The sequence below is a fragment of the Hippocampus zosterae genome, chromosome 13 (genome assembly GCF_025434085.1).
Source record: "Hippocampus zosterae strain Florida chromosome 13, ASM2543408v3, whole genome shotgun sequence".
NCBI classification, from domain to species: domain Eukaryota; kingdom Metazoa; phylum Chordata; class Actinopteri; order Syngnathiformes; family Syngnathidae; genus Hippocampus; species Hippocampus zosterae.
The window spans coordinates 21,596,067-21,615,113 of record NC_067463.1 but is presented as its reverse complement, the minus strand read 5'-3'; the positions used below and the strand labels follow the sequence as shown (position 1 = coordinate 21,615,113).

The 19,047-nt window shown below is 44.6% G+C and overlaps 1 protein-coding gene across 4 annotated transcripts in view; it reads left to right on the top strand.

Annotated features, from left to right (window-relative positions):
* Positions 1 to 19,047, top strand: part of LOC127612683 (dorsal-ventral patterning tolloid-like protein 1) — a 30,399-nt gene continuing 11,352 nt past the window's right edge. Inside the window, exons 1-9 of one of the 4 annotated variants that reach the window (XM_052083432.1) lie at positions 1 to 200; positions 2,656 to 3,125; positions 12,743 to 12,844; positions 12,935 to 13,015; positions 13,362 to 13,520; positions 14,233 to 14,350; positions 17,199 to 17,377; positions 17,572 to 17,677; positions 18,163 to 18,287. In XM_052083432.1, coding sequence (XP_051939392.1) covers positions 2,951 to 3,125; positions 12,743 to 12,844; positions 12,935 to 13,015; positions 13,362 to 13,520; positions 14,233 to 14,350; positions 17,199 to 17,377; positions 17,572 to 17,677; positions 18,163 to 18,287 — 1,045 coding nt within the window. In that variant the 5' untranslated portion in view covers positions 1 to 200; positions 2,656 to 2,950. Of the gene's footprint in view, positions 201 to 2,202; positions 3,126 to 12,742; positions 12,845 to 12,934; positions 13,016 to 13,361; positions 13,521 to 14,232; positions 14,351 to 17,198; positions 17,378 to 17,571; positions 17,678 to 18,162; positions 18,288 to 19,047 lie in introns of those variants that run through there. The other 3 variants (XM_052083433.1, XM_052083431.1, XM_052083434.1) reach the window with 3 other exon arrangements.

The following is a 19,047-nucleotide window of genomic DNA, read 5'->3' as shown; positions in this document are numbered from 1 at the left end:
CGGGATTAGCGGCAGAGGGACAGCGTCCGATAATCTCGCTTAGTCGTGGAGGTTGTGGAGTGTAGTATTGGTGGGGTGGGGGGGGGGAGACCAGCAGAACCATACCAATGCATCCCCCCACCCCACCCACAATATTCACCCCTCCCTTTAACTCCTCACTCCAGGACTCTGAAGAAGAATGGCATGATGGGAGCATGGAGGTAAGCGTTTCGTGTGCGTGTGTGTGTGTGAAAGCGAGCGAGCATGTGGCGGGAGATTAGTGGCGCTTGTTGACCATGTTGCCGTCAATGCAAAAACAACGAAGCACATTGTTGTGGAAATAGTTTTCGTCCCAGTTTTTAAACGCAGGGCAGCACGGGGGACAGTTGGTTAGCACTGCTGCCTCACACTGTTGTGGTTCACCATTCAAATCTTGCTGTGCATGTTCTCCATATGCTAACATGCAATTGAAAACTAACAATTTGCATCTAGGACCTCGAGGACCTCGAACGTCTCGGTTCTCGACCAATTCGGTTTTCGACCAAAAATTTCGAGTTTTTTTATGCCTCGGATGACGAACACATTTTGGTTCTCGAACAAACTGCGCGCACTTGAATGCACCACTTGACTCCTCTCGCCTTCCTTACAGGAGGAAGTGACGCTTACTCGGGTAGACGAGGAAGAGATGCTTCCTCGTGTCGCTTTCCATTGTGAGCAGACGTGTTCAATAAACTTTTTTTTTTAAAGAGCGTGGTTTCGGTTTTCGAACAATTTCGGTTTTCGAACAGCCTTCTGGAATCGATTATGGACGAAAACCGCGGTTTGACTGCATCTGTGTTATACTGCCCCCAGGTGGCCAAGGTGGATAATGAGCAGCACATCTGAAGGAGAAAGTCTAACAAAAACATTAAATTACTTTTAATTGTACTGAAATACTGTATGTCATTACTGTATTTTTCAAAGTATAATATTGTAGAGTGCTGTTTTCCACGATTTGTTTGGTCTCGGCCGATGAAACGTTATGCTTTTGTGACAAGCCTCATTGTCGCCTCAGACGGAATCAGCAGTCATCCTTGCTCAGTTAGAGAAACCCCAGTTAGAAAGGTTCGGAAATAACCTTCATGAAGCGCCTCAGTACTGTATACTACCGCTTTCTTTTATAATCTTTCAATATGCACTTGCAGCAAAATTAGCTAACCTGTTTTTTTACACACTGCTGGTGTATGGTGGCTATCTTGAGCAAGGCAAAACATTTTCAACAATATGTGCGACCCCACACTGATGTATTGACGAACAAGTGCCACAAGATGGCGGCCAGCCTGACGTATGATCTTCTTTCGATGGCCCGCAGTAAAATATTTCCTTTGGCTTGATTTTGTGTAAAACGCGAAAGTTATCACTCTTAAGCGTCTATCTATCTATCTATCTATCTATCTATCTATCTATCTATCTATCTATCTATCTATCTATCTATCTATCTATCTATCTATCTATCTATCTATCTATCTATCTATCTATCTATCTATCTATCTATCTATCTATCTATCTATCTATCTATCTATCTATCTATCTATCTATCTATCTATCTAACTACATAGCTAGCTAGCTAGATAGCACAAGCTAGCTGATAAAGAGATATAGGTAGAGCGGTAAATAACGCGTATGTGGGGATATGTGAAGGAGAGACGACGGGAGAAGAGAGAAAGTCAGAATCAGAAAGATTTTCAAGATGAGAAATATTTAAAAGACAACACGGCAGAGAGATAGAGAAAGCGACAATGAACTTCCTGGAGAGAGAAAAATCGAAAGAGAGGTTTACATTTAGAGAGGGAGCGCGACAGAATGGTGTGAGTATACAGTACAGAGACCTTCGTGGCGAGAGAGAGAGAGAGAAAGAGAGAGAGAGAGAGAGAGAGAGAGAGAGAGAGAGAGAGAGAGAGAGAGAGAGAGAGAGAGAGAGACACACACATTGAACTTTATGGGGAAATGTGTTCGCGTGTGTGTGTGTGTGTTTGTGTGTGTGAGAGAGCGAGAGAGAGAGAGAGAGAGAGAGAGAGAGAGAGAGAGAGAGAGAGACACACACATTGAACTTTATGGGGAAATGTGTTCGCGTGTGTGTGTGTGTGTGTGTTTGTGTGTGTGAGAGAGCGAGAGAGAGAGAGAGAGAGAGAGAGAGAGAGAGAGAGAGAGAGAGAGAGACATAGAACTTTATGGGGATGGGTGCGTGTGTGAGTGAGTGTGAGAGAGAGAAGCACTTTCGAGCGAGTGAGCCACTGAACTTCAAAGGAGACAGAAATCGAGATAGATGTTTTTTTTACATTCAAAGAGAGAGAGAGAGAGAGAACACGAAAATGACCGTGAGAGATAGAGAGACGTTCATGTCGACATTGAGAGAGAGGGTGAGGAGAAATGAAGCAAGGTAGACGCACACATACACTGTCAGACTCACTCGTAGAGAGGTGACAGTACTACCGTCGTGAAAGCGGTCTACACGATACATCGACAATCTCGTACGGTAGCGTGTTAGTGTACTTTAGTAGTTGTACAGCGTAGGTACGTGTGCGCGCGTGGGTGTCTACGCGCGTATGCGTCCGGGCGGATGTTTGGAGCAGGAACCCGGCTGCGTTTTCTTCACGGACCTTCTTCTTCTTCTTCTTCTTCTTGCGGGACTTCCAGCTCGGTGGTGCGGGGTGACAGCCTCTCGGCGTCGGCACGGCGGCGGAGCGCGATGGGGGGCTCACGGACGAGCGAGGACAACAGCACTTTAGCGGCGTCCTAAGCGCCGCTCACCGGGGGACCGGTGAACGGGGCAAGCGGGGCGACCGCCCGAGGCGAAACGGGGGAGCCAGGTCGGGGCAAAGGCGTTGGAGGAGCCGCTCCTGTCCCGTCCCGTCCTGTCCTGTCCTGTCCTGTCCTGTCCTGTCCCGCCTCTACTCCACTTGCGCTTGTTTGCCGGGAGGGCTTCGTTCGGATGGAGCCAGTCCCGCTTGCGGTGGTCGCCAAGATGCGCTGCTTGACGCTGCTGCTGGCCGGCTTGAGCGTGTGGGCCAAGGTGGGCTTTTGCGTGGACTACGACGACCGCGATTACGAGTACTACGACGACGACAGGCCGGACGCCATCGACTACAAGGACCCCTGCAAAGCTGGTCAGTCGCAATACATTGCAGTATTACTACTCAGTTACTTTATCGTGCACGTGTGTATTTATGCGTGTGTGTGTGTGTGTGTGTGTGTGCGTATGCGCGTTTGACAGCAGCGTGCAAATCAATAGTTTTACATCATTTAGTAACCATTATATGATATCCAAATGGATTACAGCCATCCTTGAGTATCGCCAAATGTAGGTATTTTTTTGTTATTATTTTTAACTAATGATCTATACATTTTTTCCCTTCCTGGTATGTAAAAATTGGTTTGCATTTTTTTTTAAAGAAACCACCGTACCTGACGCATAACAGCCTATCAGGGACAAAAAGTGTCACTTACTTCACCGCTATTTAAACTGTTCCTAATGTTGAGGTGTCTTACAATATATATCTTGATCTTGAGAAATGCAGATATTTTTATGAACACCTTCCCTCTGACCGTTTTTATGTTCAAGTACTACTTTTGAATGCAACTATATTGGTATGAAAAAGGTCCAGGATGCTGCAAAAGTCCATGAAAGTACTTAAAATGTCAAGGCACTGTGTGTGTGTGTGAAATCGTGAATGAGCCATCACAGCAGATGAGGAACATCTGGCGAGCGGACGCGGTGATGCGCTCGCACACATTTAATGACAGACAGAGGCTGAACCGAGAAAACGTCACGTGTGCATGTGTGCACAACCTATAACGAGGGACAAAATTCAGGATTACCTCGCAGATACAACCGAAATGCTCACGTGAGCTCTAATGAACGTGTTTCTATATATTTTAGTGTGTTTCATGGGTAAAAGGATTTCACTTGTGCATGTGAATGAAAAAAAATTGCGGTATGAGCGAGTCTTGATATTTTATTTGTGTTTTTATCATTTTAAAAAACTCAAATGCAAAATGTATATACTGTATACAGAATATATTCATTCATTTTCCGAACCCGCTTAATCCTCACTAGGGTCGCGCGGGGTGCTGGAGCCTTTCCCAGCTGTCTTCGGGCAGTAGGCGGGGGACACCCCGAATTGGTTGCCAGCCTATCGCAGGGCACACAAACACCCACGTCCCCACTCACACCTTGGGACAATTTAGAGTGTTCAATCAGCCTAACATGCATATCTTTAGAATGTGGGAGGAAACCGGAGTACCCGGAGAAAACCCACCTAGGCCCGGGGAGAACATGCAAACTCCACACAGGGAGGCCGGAGCTGGAATCGAACCCGGTACCTCTACACTGTGACGTCGACATGCTAACCACTGGACGACCGGGCCGCCCTGTACAGATTATATATATTTACAATAATATTGTCCTGTATTGGGGATTTTCATGCCACAAAAACGGACCCCCACCCCCTCCCCCATTATTCAAAAACAATGACGATGATTTTAATTAATGCAGTTGGCTCGTCAACAAAACTGTTCCCATCATCATGTTGTACAATCTCCCTGGTGGAGGTGACGTGTACACGGCGCAGATATTAGGGGCGGTGACGGGCTAAATAACAGATGGCTAATAAAGGCTAACCTCAGAGGCGCCATGAGCAAAGTGTGACTTTACAACGCTAACAGCGCAGCCAAAATGTGACGAAGGGCATCCTGTGGGACAGCAAAAATCGGGAGTGGGGCGAAGTGACCGCTAGCTCAGGAACAAGAACCACCAAAAGTGTTAGCTTGGACGCTAACTTAGCGCAGTAGCACGCAAAAGGGCCGGGGGGAGGGGGGTATTCAGTATAAGATTAAAAAAAATCTTCCTTCCACAACCACACCGTCAACAAAAAAATTCAGGGGACATCATATCTTCACGTGCTCGCTTCCGCCGTTCACTATTTTTCGCACGCCACTGACTGCAGTTTATCAATAGCTTGTGTGAAGGTGCCAGATGGGCGCAAAGTGTTTGAAGTTTTTACGTTCTCATTTCTTAATATATTGCTCTTTTTTTAAAATAAAGTATAGTATGATGGAGTAAACACCAATTTGGGGGATTGGGGCTACACAAAAAAAGTTACGAGTGGAATGGAGCTCAATGTAATGGAGTAAAGTACCGGTCGTGTTTTTCCTTAACAAAAAGACTCATGTAAAAGTTCAACCTAAGTTTTATTTGAAGTACTCAGACAAAATGCAATGTATCTCCTCAAGTAATAATAATGGAGTCGATGCATTTTGTTTCTACACACCTCTGTCCACCAGCTGACACACACACACACACACACATTCCTCACATGACAAATACATAAAGCTGACACCCCTTTGACTGTGTGCACCTTACTTTCATGCGTGTGCTTGTATGACTATTCTTGTGAGGACCACTGTGATTATAAGACCAACGTAGTGAGGACATTTTTGACAAGTGAGGACATTTTGTGCGTGTGTGTGTGTGTGTGTGTGTGTGTGTGTTGTACAAGGAGACAGTAAGTCTACATATGTCGGAAGGAACTGAGCTCGTCTTGTAGGTTAAAAAAAGCAAAGGCACGTTGGTATTTTTACACTGTATAAATGTACATAAAATCCTCATTGGCTGAAGGATGTTGACTGCAAATGCGTTTGTGTGCGTATGCGCTTTTTCAAAAGATGTTTTAAAGAACATTTGGGCTTTTCTCCACAATGTCGTTCACGCATTCATGATCAAAAAGGATCCACGATATCATTTGACCGTGCAGGAAATATAACCTTGGAATGCTTGCACATTCCAATGCCTTGATTGTGCTGAGTCATCATTCTTCAATGTCACGCAGCAGCAGATGTACTGACACACAAAGCACACATGCGGGATACATGTGGCTTGTAACCGCATGTACACCGTCAATATGATAACAGATATTGACCGTATATGTATTTTTTTGCTCTCAATCCCCTTTTAAAACAAAATAAAATTTAGTTAAACAATTAACTATTGAATGGCGGCCCGGTAGTCCAGTGGTTAGCACGTCGGCTTCACAGTGCAGAGGTACCGGGTTCGATTCCAGCTCCGGCCTCTCTGTGTGGAGTTTGCATGTTCTCCCCGGGCCTGCGTGGGTTTTCTCCGGGTGCTCCGGTTTCCTCCCACATTCCAAAAACATGCATGGCAGGCTGATTGGACGCTCTAAATTATCCCTAGGTGTGAATGTGAGCGTGGATGGTTGTTCGTCTCTGTGTGCCCTGCGATTGGCTGGCAACCGATCCAGGGTGTCCCCCGCCTACTGCCCGAAGACGGCTGGGATAGGCTCCAGCACCCCCCGCAACCCTAGTGAGGATGAAGCGGTTCGGAAAATGGATGAATGGATGGATTAACTACTGACCTCTGATTCCAAAAGTAGTTACCCATGAATTTGTTGTGTATATATGATGATATAAGGTGATCGTACATTGATGGGTTCACAGTCATACCCTCCTGACTACCGGGGGAAAAAAAATGTTGTCCAATCACAATTATTTTGAAATTCCCCAATCTATGTGAAGTAATTGGACTACTCCAAAAGAAATTTCTGAAATCCCACTACAGGCTCAAATACACTTAAAACAACCTAAACAACACCTTAACGTGTTCATAAGAGTCTTAAAATTAAAATGCCAACAACATTTCAAGACAAAATGTGTTTGATAAAAAGTATTACATTTCCTCTTCCCATAAAAAGTGCTTGCACTGAGGGAAGCCATTTTCTTACTTTTTCGAACCCCTACAAATTTGATATCATCGGAAAGCACTGAATGTCCTCTTTAGAGTCACAAAAGGAGTTAATGAGATTGGATGCACTGGGTGGGAGCTATTTAGGTTCACAAATGTCCTCTACAGAGGACAAATTTGAACTACTGGTAGTCAGGAGGATAAGACGACAAAAAAAAAAAGTTTGACACCCCTGACCTAACACGTGTACTCATGCGCCCATTGTTTGTATTAATAGATGCAGCAGATGTACCGACAGATGCAATACATGATCCAGTATATCCACAGTTCAAGTAGCGAATGTATACTCATACATAAATGCGTGTAGTAGTGATTGCGTGCTGTATAAGTACTAAAAGGTGCAGTATATGTATCAGTATGGGCAGTAGACGTAATAATCCATAAATCATACCACCGATTCATACATTAAAGGCCATGACATGCATGCAGACAATGTCTTGTGCCTTGAGATACAAAGATAGAAAAAAAAAACTGGTTCCCACATCCTGATTTCATGCTTGGCCTCGACTTACTTGTGCTGCTGCGACTGGTGTACCTGTGTTGGCCACAGGGGGCAGTATAACACTGTCATACTGACGATTTAATCGACCAATATTAGTTCTTTTAATTAAACTGACAGATTTTAGTCATTTTTAGTCATTAACACCCGCCCCTATTTGCCCATAAAAAAATGTTATTTCCTGATTTTTCTCTGCTCTAGTTAAACAACTCCGAAAAGATAAAGTAATGTAAACAGGGCAAATGTTCTGCCTGTAATTTTTATCTGAATTTTTTCTACTGCCTTACGTGACCAAAAACACTTCACTCTATAAATTTTAAAATGAATTGACAGTTTGATTGCTTTTCGGAATCGTACGATGCCAAATATTGGAATGGACATGGACCTAAAAAAAAAAATCCTTGCAGGGTCAGGTCCTATGAAGAAAACAGATGAGGTACTTTGTGCTCAGCGCGTTCCCAACATCGCCGCTCATTTGATTGGCCGATGAAGTGGACGGGGGGGGCAACCAACGGGGCCTGCAAGTGAACATTTTCAAAGCGCTTGAGCGCGCTCACAAGACGCGTTTGCGTCCGCTGACCCCTGCGCCGTTGTCGTTAGCGCGTCGCTATTCCGCCTCCTGTTTTCACTGGGAAAACACGAACTTGGTACTAAGCACTCTTTGCCTGTCTGCTTATCTCCTGCGAGGCCCGCAGTGCGAGACAACACGCACACAGATGTGCTCTTCCAACTCTTTGCGATTTCCTTAATGTGGCCACACACACTCACAAGCTGCGCTCCCTCCATTCACCCGCGCTTATCTCTTCCTGGTTGTCTGCATCCTGCTGCTCAGCTGGAGATCACACACACACACACACATACGCGGAGGGCTTCCAAGTCATTCATGCTTCCTTCCATAATCACAGCTCTCAGAAAGAGCTCACTCTCACATACACACACTCACACACTCACACACACACAAAGTCTGACTGGAGCTGCAGGGGTTTCTTCACTTTCTATGCCAGGAACCCAAAAGACAAAGCTTCCTTGTTGTCCTTGTGACACAGGCAAGCATGGCGAATCGTTAATGCATTATTTAGAACAGTAAAATGAAATAAAAAGTATTTATAAATAATTCAGTGCGTGTCACACAAAGGCATCAGAGACCACGTTTGAGCACCTGTAGCTCCAATATGTGATTTTGTTTTTGTCAAAGGTGGAAAGTTGTGTTTGCTGCACATAGCGTAGTTGTATACATGAGATCACAGGTGTCAAAGTCAAGGCCCGTGGGCCAGATCTGGCCCGCTACATCATTTTATGTGACCCGCGATAGCAAATCAAACATGTCCACTTCCATAATGCTTGCTAAAATCTCTACCAACATTTAAAATTCTCGTTTAATAAATTAGAGACATGTTGTAAGCATTTTCTTGTGATCAAATTACAAAAAATTAAACAAGAGTTGAATAAATCGTTATTTTTTTGGTTTCAGTCAAAATGGCCCTCCAAGGGAAACGGTAACTCAAATGTGGCCTGCGACAAAAAATGAGTTTGACGCCCCTGCATTAGATCATAAAAGATACAGCATTATGTTTATTCATTCATTCATTCATTCATTCATTCATCTTCCTAACCGCTTGATCCTCACTAGGGTCGCGGGGGGTGCTGGAGCCTATCCCAGCTGTCTTCGGGCAGTAGGCGGGGGACACCCTGAATCGGTTGCCAGCCAATCGCAGGGCACACAGAGACGAACGACCATTCGCACTCACACTCACACCTAGGGACAATTTAGAGCGTCCAATCAGCCTGCCACGCATGTTTTTGGAATGTGGGAGGAAACCGGAGCACCCGGAGAAAAGCCACGCAGGCCCGGGGAGAACATGCAAACTCCACACAGGGAGGTCGGAGCTGGAATCAAACTCGGTACCTCTGCACTGTGAAGCCGACGTGCTAACCACTGGACTACCGGGCCGCCACCGCATTATGTTTAGTGTTTATGAAAACATACGCCAATTTGGTCGAAGATCGGTTTGTTTTTGTGGTTTGGAAAAAAAATCACAGTAGTATCCAATTATAAATGGTCACTTAGTGTCTTTGATGTTTACAAATATGTATGCTGTTTGGCACCCTTAACAATCAAAGACACATATATTGTCTTTGATGTTTACGAAATCACCAATGCTAGTTTTGTTGACAACCAGTTTGTCTTTGATATTTATGAAAATGTATATATTAGCGGACTCAAAATCGCCTTTGATGTTTTTGAAAATCTGTCCGACAGATTTTGCAAAAGCTTGAAATGTTCGTTGATGTTTATGAAAATCTGTATGTTTGCTCTCGATATCGTCTTACCAAAACAAGTTTGCGAAAGACTAAATTGACGTTGAGGAAAATGTGTACATTATGTTCAGTGACGACGACACTGTCTTTGATGTTTGTGAACGCACGTATATTCCGGACTCGGTGATCTGAAGCAGGTTTCGGTGCTTGAAAGAAGGTCAAGTCAACAGTATTTCAAACAGCCATCGCTGCATACAAAGTGCTGTACATGGAGCGATTTAACATACACAAAAAACAGTAAGACAAATCGGTAATAAAGGCGGTAGAAAGCACCAAGCAGTAAAATCAAGAACGTTGGTAGGGCAGCGAGTCGGCGGCGACCGATTTTTCTCTGTGTGTGTGTGTCAGGAAGGAAACGTCGCTGGTGCTCATGCGGTTTTAAACAGGATTTTCCCTAGCAGAGCGGCGCTGCCACCGAGCTTCCGAAGTCCTCCTTAGGATTCCCGCCTCAGCACAAACACGTTTGCTGTTTTCTTTTGCTCATTGTTTTCCGCGGCGCGGGGTGGGCGAGAGCGGTTGCTCGATTGGGATTAGTGATGAGTCGGCGATTCCGTCGTGCCGCTCACCTGCCATGCGTCCGCTCGATCGTGATCGATCTTCAATGTGTGCTTCTGTGTGCTTTATTTGGAAGGCAAAGTCACCTTCAGTCATGTGGGGGGTGGGGGGGGGTTTGTTGTTTTTTTTTTGTGGATCAACAAGCAGCTTGTACAATGATTCCGTTCAGGGCAAAAATCCTCAAACGGGGCAAAGAGATAATCTCTTTTTAATATTATGCTACGTTCACGGCCAAATACGCTCTAATAATATTATGATGCTGCACATGGAGCCGCACATGCACACATTTTCAGCCAACCTGCGGCGTGACCTCATATTTGAACTCAAATGCTCCACTGCAGTGTGCTCAATATTAAAAATCACCAGATTCATATATTTTTAGAAAGAATGACATTAATAAAATACATTAAATAATTACATTAATTATAAATATTATTTTATAATATAATATGAATATTGGCGGCCCGGTAGTCCAGTGGTTAGCACGTCGGCTTCACAGTGCAGCGGTACCGGGTTCGATTCCAGCTCCGGCCTCCCTGTGTGGAGTTTGCATGTTCTCCCCGGGCCTGCGTGGGTTTTCTCCGGGTGCTCCGGTTTCCTCCCACATTCCAAAAAAAACATGCATGGTAGGCTGATTGGATGCTCTAAATTGTCCCTAGATGTAAGTCCGAGTGCGGATGTTTGTTCGTTTCTGTGTGCCCTGCGATTGGCTGGCAACCGGTTCAGGGTGTCCCCCGCCTACTGCCCAAAGACAGCTGGGATAGGCTCCAGCACCCCCCACGACCCTAGTGAGGATCAAGCGGCTCGGAAGATGAATAATATTAATTATAAATAAATAAATAAAAATAAACGGAAAGATTTTGGGCACTGACTAATACATGGAACATTCCCCAGTTGATCCTATTTGTTAGTTGATATGTCCATACATAGAAGCCAGGAGACTGACTAACAATTGGAAACCATCCCATGTGACCTTGATGATGAAGGTGTTTGATCACTCCAGCAACAAGACACCTCCTTAGCAACAAGTACGGGGAGTGACTACTCGTTGGGAACCATGTTTGTAATAAAGTTGGTTTATATACTCCAGCAAGTAGACTGATACTTTGTCATAAAATCACTTAAAGCAGGTCACCAAACTGAGATGCTTGAAAAGATAACAGGAACTTCCAAATGGAACAACCAATCGAAGTACCATGATTTACTGAACGTCATACGTGTACAGGGTGAAAAAAAAGAAATGAAATCCCAAGCGCTCCAACCGGACTTTGCATTTTACAGTAGAAGCCTTGCGACAGAAGATGGAGGACGCCCGGTGTGTTGAATATTTCAGTGTGTAAAAGTGTAAGCGTGAGCCAGTGTGCGAGTCACAAGAGTTGATACGCGTGGAACATCACGTCAGTTCAGGTCAGGCATCCGATTGGGGATTTTTCACAAGCGGCTTTTGCCTTTTCTTTGGTTTCTTGTGATTCCACCATAAAAGGGTCCGAGATTAGTTTTTCTCAGTTTTGTTCTTGATTTTACCGTTTGGTGCTTTCTACCGCCTTTTATTACCGATTTGTCTTACTGTTTATTGTGCATGTTAAATTGCTCCATGTACAGCACTTTGTATGCAGCGATGGCTCCATCCATCCATCCATCCATCCATCCATCCATCCATTTTCCGAGCCTATCCCAGCCGTCTTCGGGCACCCTGAACCGGTTGCCAGCCAATCGCAGGGCAACCATTCAGTCAGCATGGTCCAAACCCTGAAGTATCTGATTCCATATTTTTTTTGCTGCAGTGCGGCCAAAAAGTCACGCTCATCCATTGCTGCGTGACCGGTGGGTTCAGCGCGTCTTGGTTTTCTTAGCTTCCCTCAATGGTACAGACCGGCCCAATCCAAGAAGAGCGGAGCTGCAGGGGGCGGGCGGGCGGAGACAAGGGGACATCAGGGGCAAAAGGATTAACACATGGCATGATAGCACACGATGGGAAGACCACGGGAGACTGGCTGAGGGGGGAGCGGGACCGCCATGGCGGGCGAGTCTGTCATTGCTTATGCAGGCGGAAGCCAAGTGCAGACTCGCAGAGGAACGGGAAAAGGTTCTCGTCCGCACCGGGATCGGACGGCGTTTTCTGGCATTGCTTTCGCAATCGTTGTACAGTATCATGTAGCAATCATTATAGCGGAACCGCTGACGGCGCTTCTGCCCCCCATCATGTAATAAATAATGCCCGAAATAAAACTGCTTAGTTCCATTTTGTTTGTTTTTCACAATTTGCCATTTTTAATTTTATCGAACGACAGGAAATAGCGAACTAACTTGTTAAATGACTGATTGATCCATCTATCGATCTCGCTGGCTAGTTAACCGACTACTGAACAACCAACAACTGACCGAGCAGTCCTTCATCAACTAATTAATCAACTAACTTACCAACCAACTGACCGATCGAGTCATTGACGCGACTGAGAAGGACGCTGTTGGCGCAAGTTCAATGTGTGGGGTTGAGAGGGAAGAAATTTCATCTGTGCTGTGCGGTATGTTTCACATACATTTGACAATAAAGTTGAATCCAATCCAATCCAAATGATTTGTGGTTCTCGCAGCTGCATTCTGGGGTGACATCGCCTTAGATGAGGAAGACCTTGGCATGTTCCAGATCGACAGGACCGTAGACCTGATGCCCACCCTGCCGGGACACACGTCGGGTGAGTGAGGCGGGGCTTCGAGGAGTCGTGTCCATGCTAAGATTTTGCTCACTCAGAATTCTCCTGCTTGTGTGTGTGTGTGTGTGTCAGGGGGCGTGGAGGAGCACCGAGTAGCGAAAAAGAGAGCCTCGTTGTACCTACTCCTGGAGAGGATACGAAATTTCGGCTTGGGTAAGCTCTCCCCCATGAAGAAAGACACTCAGTGGAGCTCAGGCCGAAGCCAAGGGTAAACAATCTGAGCAATACAATTGTGAAATGGTGTAATTTCACTCCAGTCCGGTAGGTGGCAGTAATCCTCAATTTGAAACTACCCACAAATATAAGCTGTTTTCACCACAGCTCCAAGTGGAATGTAACAAGACGATTTGCACATCAAGCAAAGGTTAGGGTTTCAAATTAGGGTTTCCAGTTGGTGTTTCCAATTAGGGAGCGTTTCAACGACAACAATGATCTCCGCTGATGATGTCTTAATGAGTTGTTTTCCACCTGAAACCTAAACGTGAATGTCGTTTTGTAGACTTTCTCCCGACAAACTCCAGTCACAAGATGCAAAGCGTCAAAAGCCTCAAAAGAGGATACGCCAGCAAGAACCGCTTTCCTCGAGCAGCCACCTCGCGAGCCGAGAGGATCTGGCCCGGGGGGGTCATTCCCTACGTCATTGGCGGGAACTTCACCGGTAAGATTTTGTGTGTGTGTGTCTTATAGTTAACTAAAACGAATGCAACTCCTCACACGCCTGCTCGTTTAATAGTCGTACTCAATAAATCAGCACAAAATTGTTCAAATGTGCCAGCGCCAAAGGGGCAAATACAAAGGCTGGCGAAACTGTTATTTTACTCCGAGGCTTTTATTTTGAAGGCGTGATTTTTGACAGGATATTGAGTCAATATTCCCCCAATTTATCCAAATATTGCCAAACAGACCGGAAGGCTTTTAATTGCCTTGATTTGGATCGAAACACTCCCAATTCACGAAATACCGATCATATTTTGGGGTGTCTGGAACCGATTATTTGGCTTCCCATTATTTCCCTTGGGAAAGGTTGCTTTGGATTTCATACAATTTGGCTGAAGACTTCTTAGAACGGATTCAATCTTGCTATCCGAGCTGATGCTGATTTTGATTTGCAATGCTGCACATATACAGCAATGTCCGATTTATGTCATACATCACAATCATTTCAAAGCTTTTGATTGGCCCAAAGGTGAATACATTGACTTTGCTTGTTTGTTCTATCGGGATGTTGGTCCCATCTTGCGGTAAACGCTCTTTAAAAAAAAACACAAGAGAGCCTAATAATTCTTTGGTAGCTATTTTTCAAAACCCAAAGTTACAGGTCACGGACCCCAGTTTGAAAATCACTGCAAGTGTGTATGTGTGTGTCACAGGGAATCAGAGGGCCATGTTCAAGCAGGCCATGCGTCACTGGGAGAAACAAACCTGTGTGACTTTCATTGAGAAGACCGATGAGGAAAGCTACATCGTGTTCACCTACAGACCATGTGGGTGAGTATGTGGAAGTACACATTGAAAAAAACTCATAATAAGAAGACTGGTAAATGTATTGATTCAGCTCCTTTTACATCAATCATTGATTTACATCAATAATCATGCCCAAAGATCAACATAGCTGGCACTTTCCATAGGCGTACAAAGCAGTAAAACAACTGTTGACGTTCAATAATTTTCAACCAAAACGAGACTGGGCTAAAACACTGACTATTCCGGTCTTCTTCCTTAATATTTACACAAAGTAAGTAAGTGCGTCACCGCCGAGTGGTCAACAATGGAATTGCACCCAATCAAAACAGCAGGACTGAATCTGCAACTTGTGGTGGAGAGAAGTTTACTAATATCAAACTTGACACAGTTCTACTCCTACTAATATCATTATTCATCCGTCTAAATTCATGCTTATTATTTATTGACTTTCCATCGAAAATTAAAGAAAACTTTCCGTAAAATGTTCACACTTTTACAACCTTAGTCGGGAGTCAAAATAAAAAGTCATCAGAAAAATCAATACTGAAGGAAGGATACATAAGATAAAATGCTTACAGTGATAAAGTCTCTTTATAGTTTGTTTTTTTTTTACTTCCCACCATTAGTGTGTTTTTTTTTGTGTGTGTACATCGTTGCATGTGTGTCCCCAATAGTGACCTTGTCACAGCGTGAGACGATACGCTCACTCAACAATGGCTCCGCTTCCCTTCCTGTCCCGCTCCTGTTTCCACATCCCGCCAATCACACTGCGGGCTTCTAAGTGTTTATACGGTCGCCTTGTGTGTGTGTGTGTGCGTGTGTGTTCACGGTGTTGCGGAGCGCATTGTTTGGTGGAACAGCGGGACGTCGGCATCTTAAAGTGCTTGCAACCTTCATTTGTCACCAAGCCAAGAGACCTAAAAGGAGGCCTCTAATGCTTGTTGATGTATTCCAACATATAACACATTAACAGTTTTTTTGGGGGGGTGGGGGGGGTTACACATTACATGCATTGTTGCAAGAACATTCGTGGGATTCCAAGTTATTTCTGCAACCTCGGAGCAATCTGGTCTGACGTTTCTTGAGAAAGTAACGTGAAGACGTCATTTTTGCTGGTCATAATCCGAAACCAGGGACGTGCGCCGCCATTTTGGGGGGCAGGTCATCAAGCCTCCAAAAATCGGGCAGCATTGCCAAAATTACCCCTACAACAGTTGCATGTGTTTAAAGCAAGTCTTTATTTCTGCAAAAAAAAATGACAATTAGGTGAAGGGAAGCTATTTTGTATGAAAAAAAAGGTCGACGCACCCTTGTTCAAATGGCAATTTTTTTTTTTGTGATGGACAAAATTGAGAACAGGCTAAATAATTCAATTGTATTTATTTTTCCTCCACTGTGAGTTAACCTAAAAATATAAAAAAATATTTTAGAGACGTTATTTATTGTGAAAATTATGGATAAATGTGTTGGAGAAATAAAGGGCAAAAGGGCAGGTGCTTGAGCACCACCTAGCGGCTACGCGTGCTCATGCCTGATCTCAACTGACAGCAAGAACCAAAAATTTCAGGATCACAGTAATCCAAGTCAAAGCACACGTCGTGAACAAACAACACATTTTAAATGTGATTTGGTTTAAAATAGAAACAACGATGCTATAGCTCCCCGTTAAAATTGTTTCCTAAAAAAATGCCTGCTTTGAATTTTTGGGGTTTTTTTTTTCAAAAATACATTTTCGTTTTGTTTCGGGATTTTTGTCACTTTTGTCGACAAATTTCTTTGAAATTGATTGTTCAGATTCCACGTTGTTCTTTCGAGATGGCAGCAATGTGACTGGACGCTTTTTTTGGTCTTTTTTACATCAACATCAGCAGTTCCTCGATTATTAATCCTCGCATGGGGATGAAATTCATTCATTTAAAATATATTGGTTTTTTTGTTGTTGTTGTTTTTTTTAAGGGATTAAAAAAACAGCTAATCCCTGCACACATTCAGGCGAGTTAAAGACGTGAATGTGAACCGACGATGATGATCCCGCGTCAGAGATTAGACACTTTTAATCGGCTGGACAAATCCACGTGTGCCATTGGGGGTGCACCGACAGACGGACAAAAAAAAAAAAAAAACGCGTGGCGGGAAAAAAAAGTGAACGGCACGGATCACGCCACCGCACAGATGAATAAATTCAAGAAACAAAGTGCCAGATCCCGATCCGAGCTCGGCACGGATATCTCGGCGAGCCAGAAAAGGAGAACTTTTGTGCAACGTCTTTCACTTATGAACGGTGGCGTGAGCCGAGCGTTGTATGGAAATAAATAAATCCTGCAGCTTTTCCTCAGCTGGATGGAGTACTCGGCAGGAAATCCTGCGAGAGTGTGTGCGCGCGTGTCCGTCGAAATGCGTAACACGTCCCCGCCAACCCGTCACACTTGACCCGTTTTGACATTTCGCAGCAATAAAAATAGCCCGACTCTCATTAATTCGCCGTAAAATTTGAGGACTTTTCTAAACGTGACACAAATATTGCATTAAAATCAAGGTGGAAATGGTGAAAGTGTACGTGCAATAATTAATAGCTCGGATTAAAAAAAAATGGCTCCAGAACCAAGGTAAATAGAGTCACGGAAATCTAGCAAAATAATTCAAACAAAAATGGCGCGAAAAAAAGTTTTTGTGAACAAAATAAAAGAATGCTTTAAAAAAAAAAAGATAAATCTTAAAAAAATTTTAAAAATTTAAAAATAAATAAATTAATAAAAAATTTTCTTTAAAAAAACTAAATCTAAAGCAAAATCTCAACCTGTAGAACATAGTGAACGTGCGTGTTAAATGAAGAGTATGTAAGGGATAATCGCCTGCCAAAAATTGTGCTTAGGTGTTGCTCTTACGTGGGTCGCCGCGGCAACGGGCCCCAGGCCATCTCCATCGGAAAGAACTGCGACAAGTTTGGCATCGTGGTGCACGAGTTGGGCCACGTCATCGGATTCTGGCACGAGCACACTCGCCCCGACCGTGACAACCACGTCACCATCATACGTGACAACATCCAACCAGGTGAGGACCGACCGCGCCACCCAAAAATGGTCCTGGCGAGATCCGAACTAGATCCCCGTTTCAAGGAATCTAGTTCGCTAGGCTAGTAAGCCTGACTCATATGGTCACCTGCTAATTTAACGAAACATTTTTCGACTTTGTGCGTGCGTGTGTGTGTTTGTATGTGTGTGTTTGTGTGTGGGCGGTTCACCCAGGTCAGGAGTACAACTTCCTGAAAATGGAGCCGGGTGAGGTGAACTCTCTGGGCGAGCCGTACGACTTTGACAGCATCATGCACTACGCCAGGAACACCTTTTCACGGTAAACCGCACGATATGATTATTCGGATCGCATACGATGGAGTCATACCTTGTCAGAAGCCCTTTGACCAGGACCTTTTACAGACATGTGATTATTTTCTCAATATAATGCTACTGTCAAAAATATTTTTTGTTTTTTTTAAATTTTTTGTCAAGCTCCATGTGTTTTTTTTTTTGGTCAAGATTTCGTCCGTGTCAAACCAGGACATTCATCACTTGGCAACAAACCACATCGAGTCATACCTCATTTTAAAGCTTTTGATGGCAACAATTGAGATCTGTCATAATTTTGTCAATTTTGCCCCCACCTGCGGACACAGCGACCCAAAACATGTCCGCGTGAAAATCTATGATCATTTCGCTTGCATTCCATTGTCCGGGTCTTCCCGATGTTTCGGCCTTTGCATGACTCGGGCCTTTAATGTTGCCGTTTTGGATTGGAATCCTTTTACAACTGTGCTTGTTTTGTGTGCGTGTGTGTTAAAGGGGGATGTTCCTTGACACCATTCTTCCATCCAGGGATGAAAATGGCATCCGGCCTGCAATTGGCCAGCGGACTCGACTCAGTAAAGGAGACATTGCGCAGGCAAGGAAGCTCTATCGATGTCCAGGTACTTACCGTATTTACGTATGACACTGCTTCATTGTGTGATGTGTGTGTGTGGGTGTGTTTGTGTGTGTAAGATGAGCTCATCAGTGGAACTGACTCCTTTGGGCGATGGCGTGTCTGTTTGCGCGCGTCACACTTTGTGTTCCGGCGGCTTCCTGCGCACGTTCAGGCATCCCTTCGGTCCCCGACTAGGAACGCTGACGTCAATTTCGGTTGTTTTTGTCACTCGGCTTTACGATCTCATCTGTTGAACATACGCACATACACACACACACACACACACACACACAAGTCCCGGCAGATTTTGTCTCATGACCTGAGAGACTGAACTGTGCACATGTCGGCCAAATCATTAAGTACACCTTCACAATTGAATGACATCCAGCACGAGAGCACAAAAACACAAAAAAAATAAATAAAAAATCATCATATTTAAGCGGCGGCCCGGTAGTCCAGTGGTTAGCACGTCGGCTTCACAGTGCAGAGGTACCGGGTTCGATCCCAGCTCCGGCCTCCCTGTGTGGAGTTTGCATGTTCTCCCCGGGCCTGCGTGGGTTTTCTCCGGGTACTCCGGTTTCCTCCCACATTCCAAAAACATGCGTGGCAGGCTGATTGAACACTCTAAATTTGTCCCTAGGTGTGAGTGTGGGCGTGGATGGTTGTTCGTCTCTGTGTGCCCTGCGATTGGCTGGCAACCGATTCAGGGTGTCCCCCGCCTACTGCCCGGAGACAGCTGGGATAGGCTCCAGCACCCCCCGCGA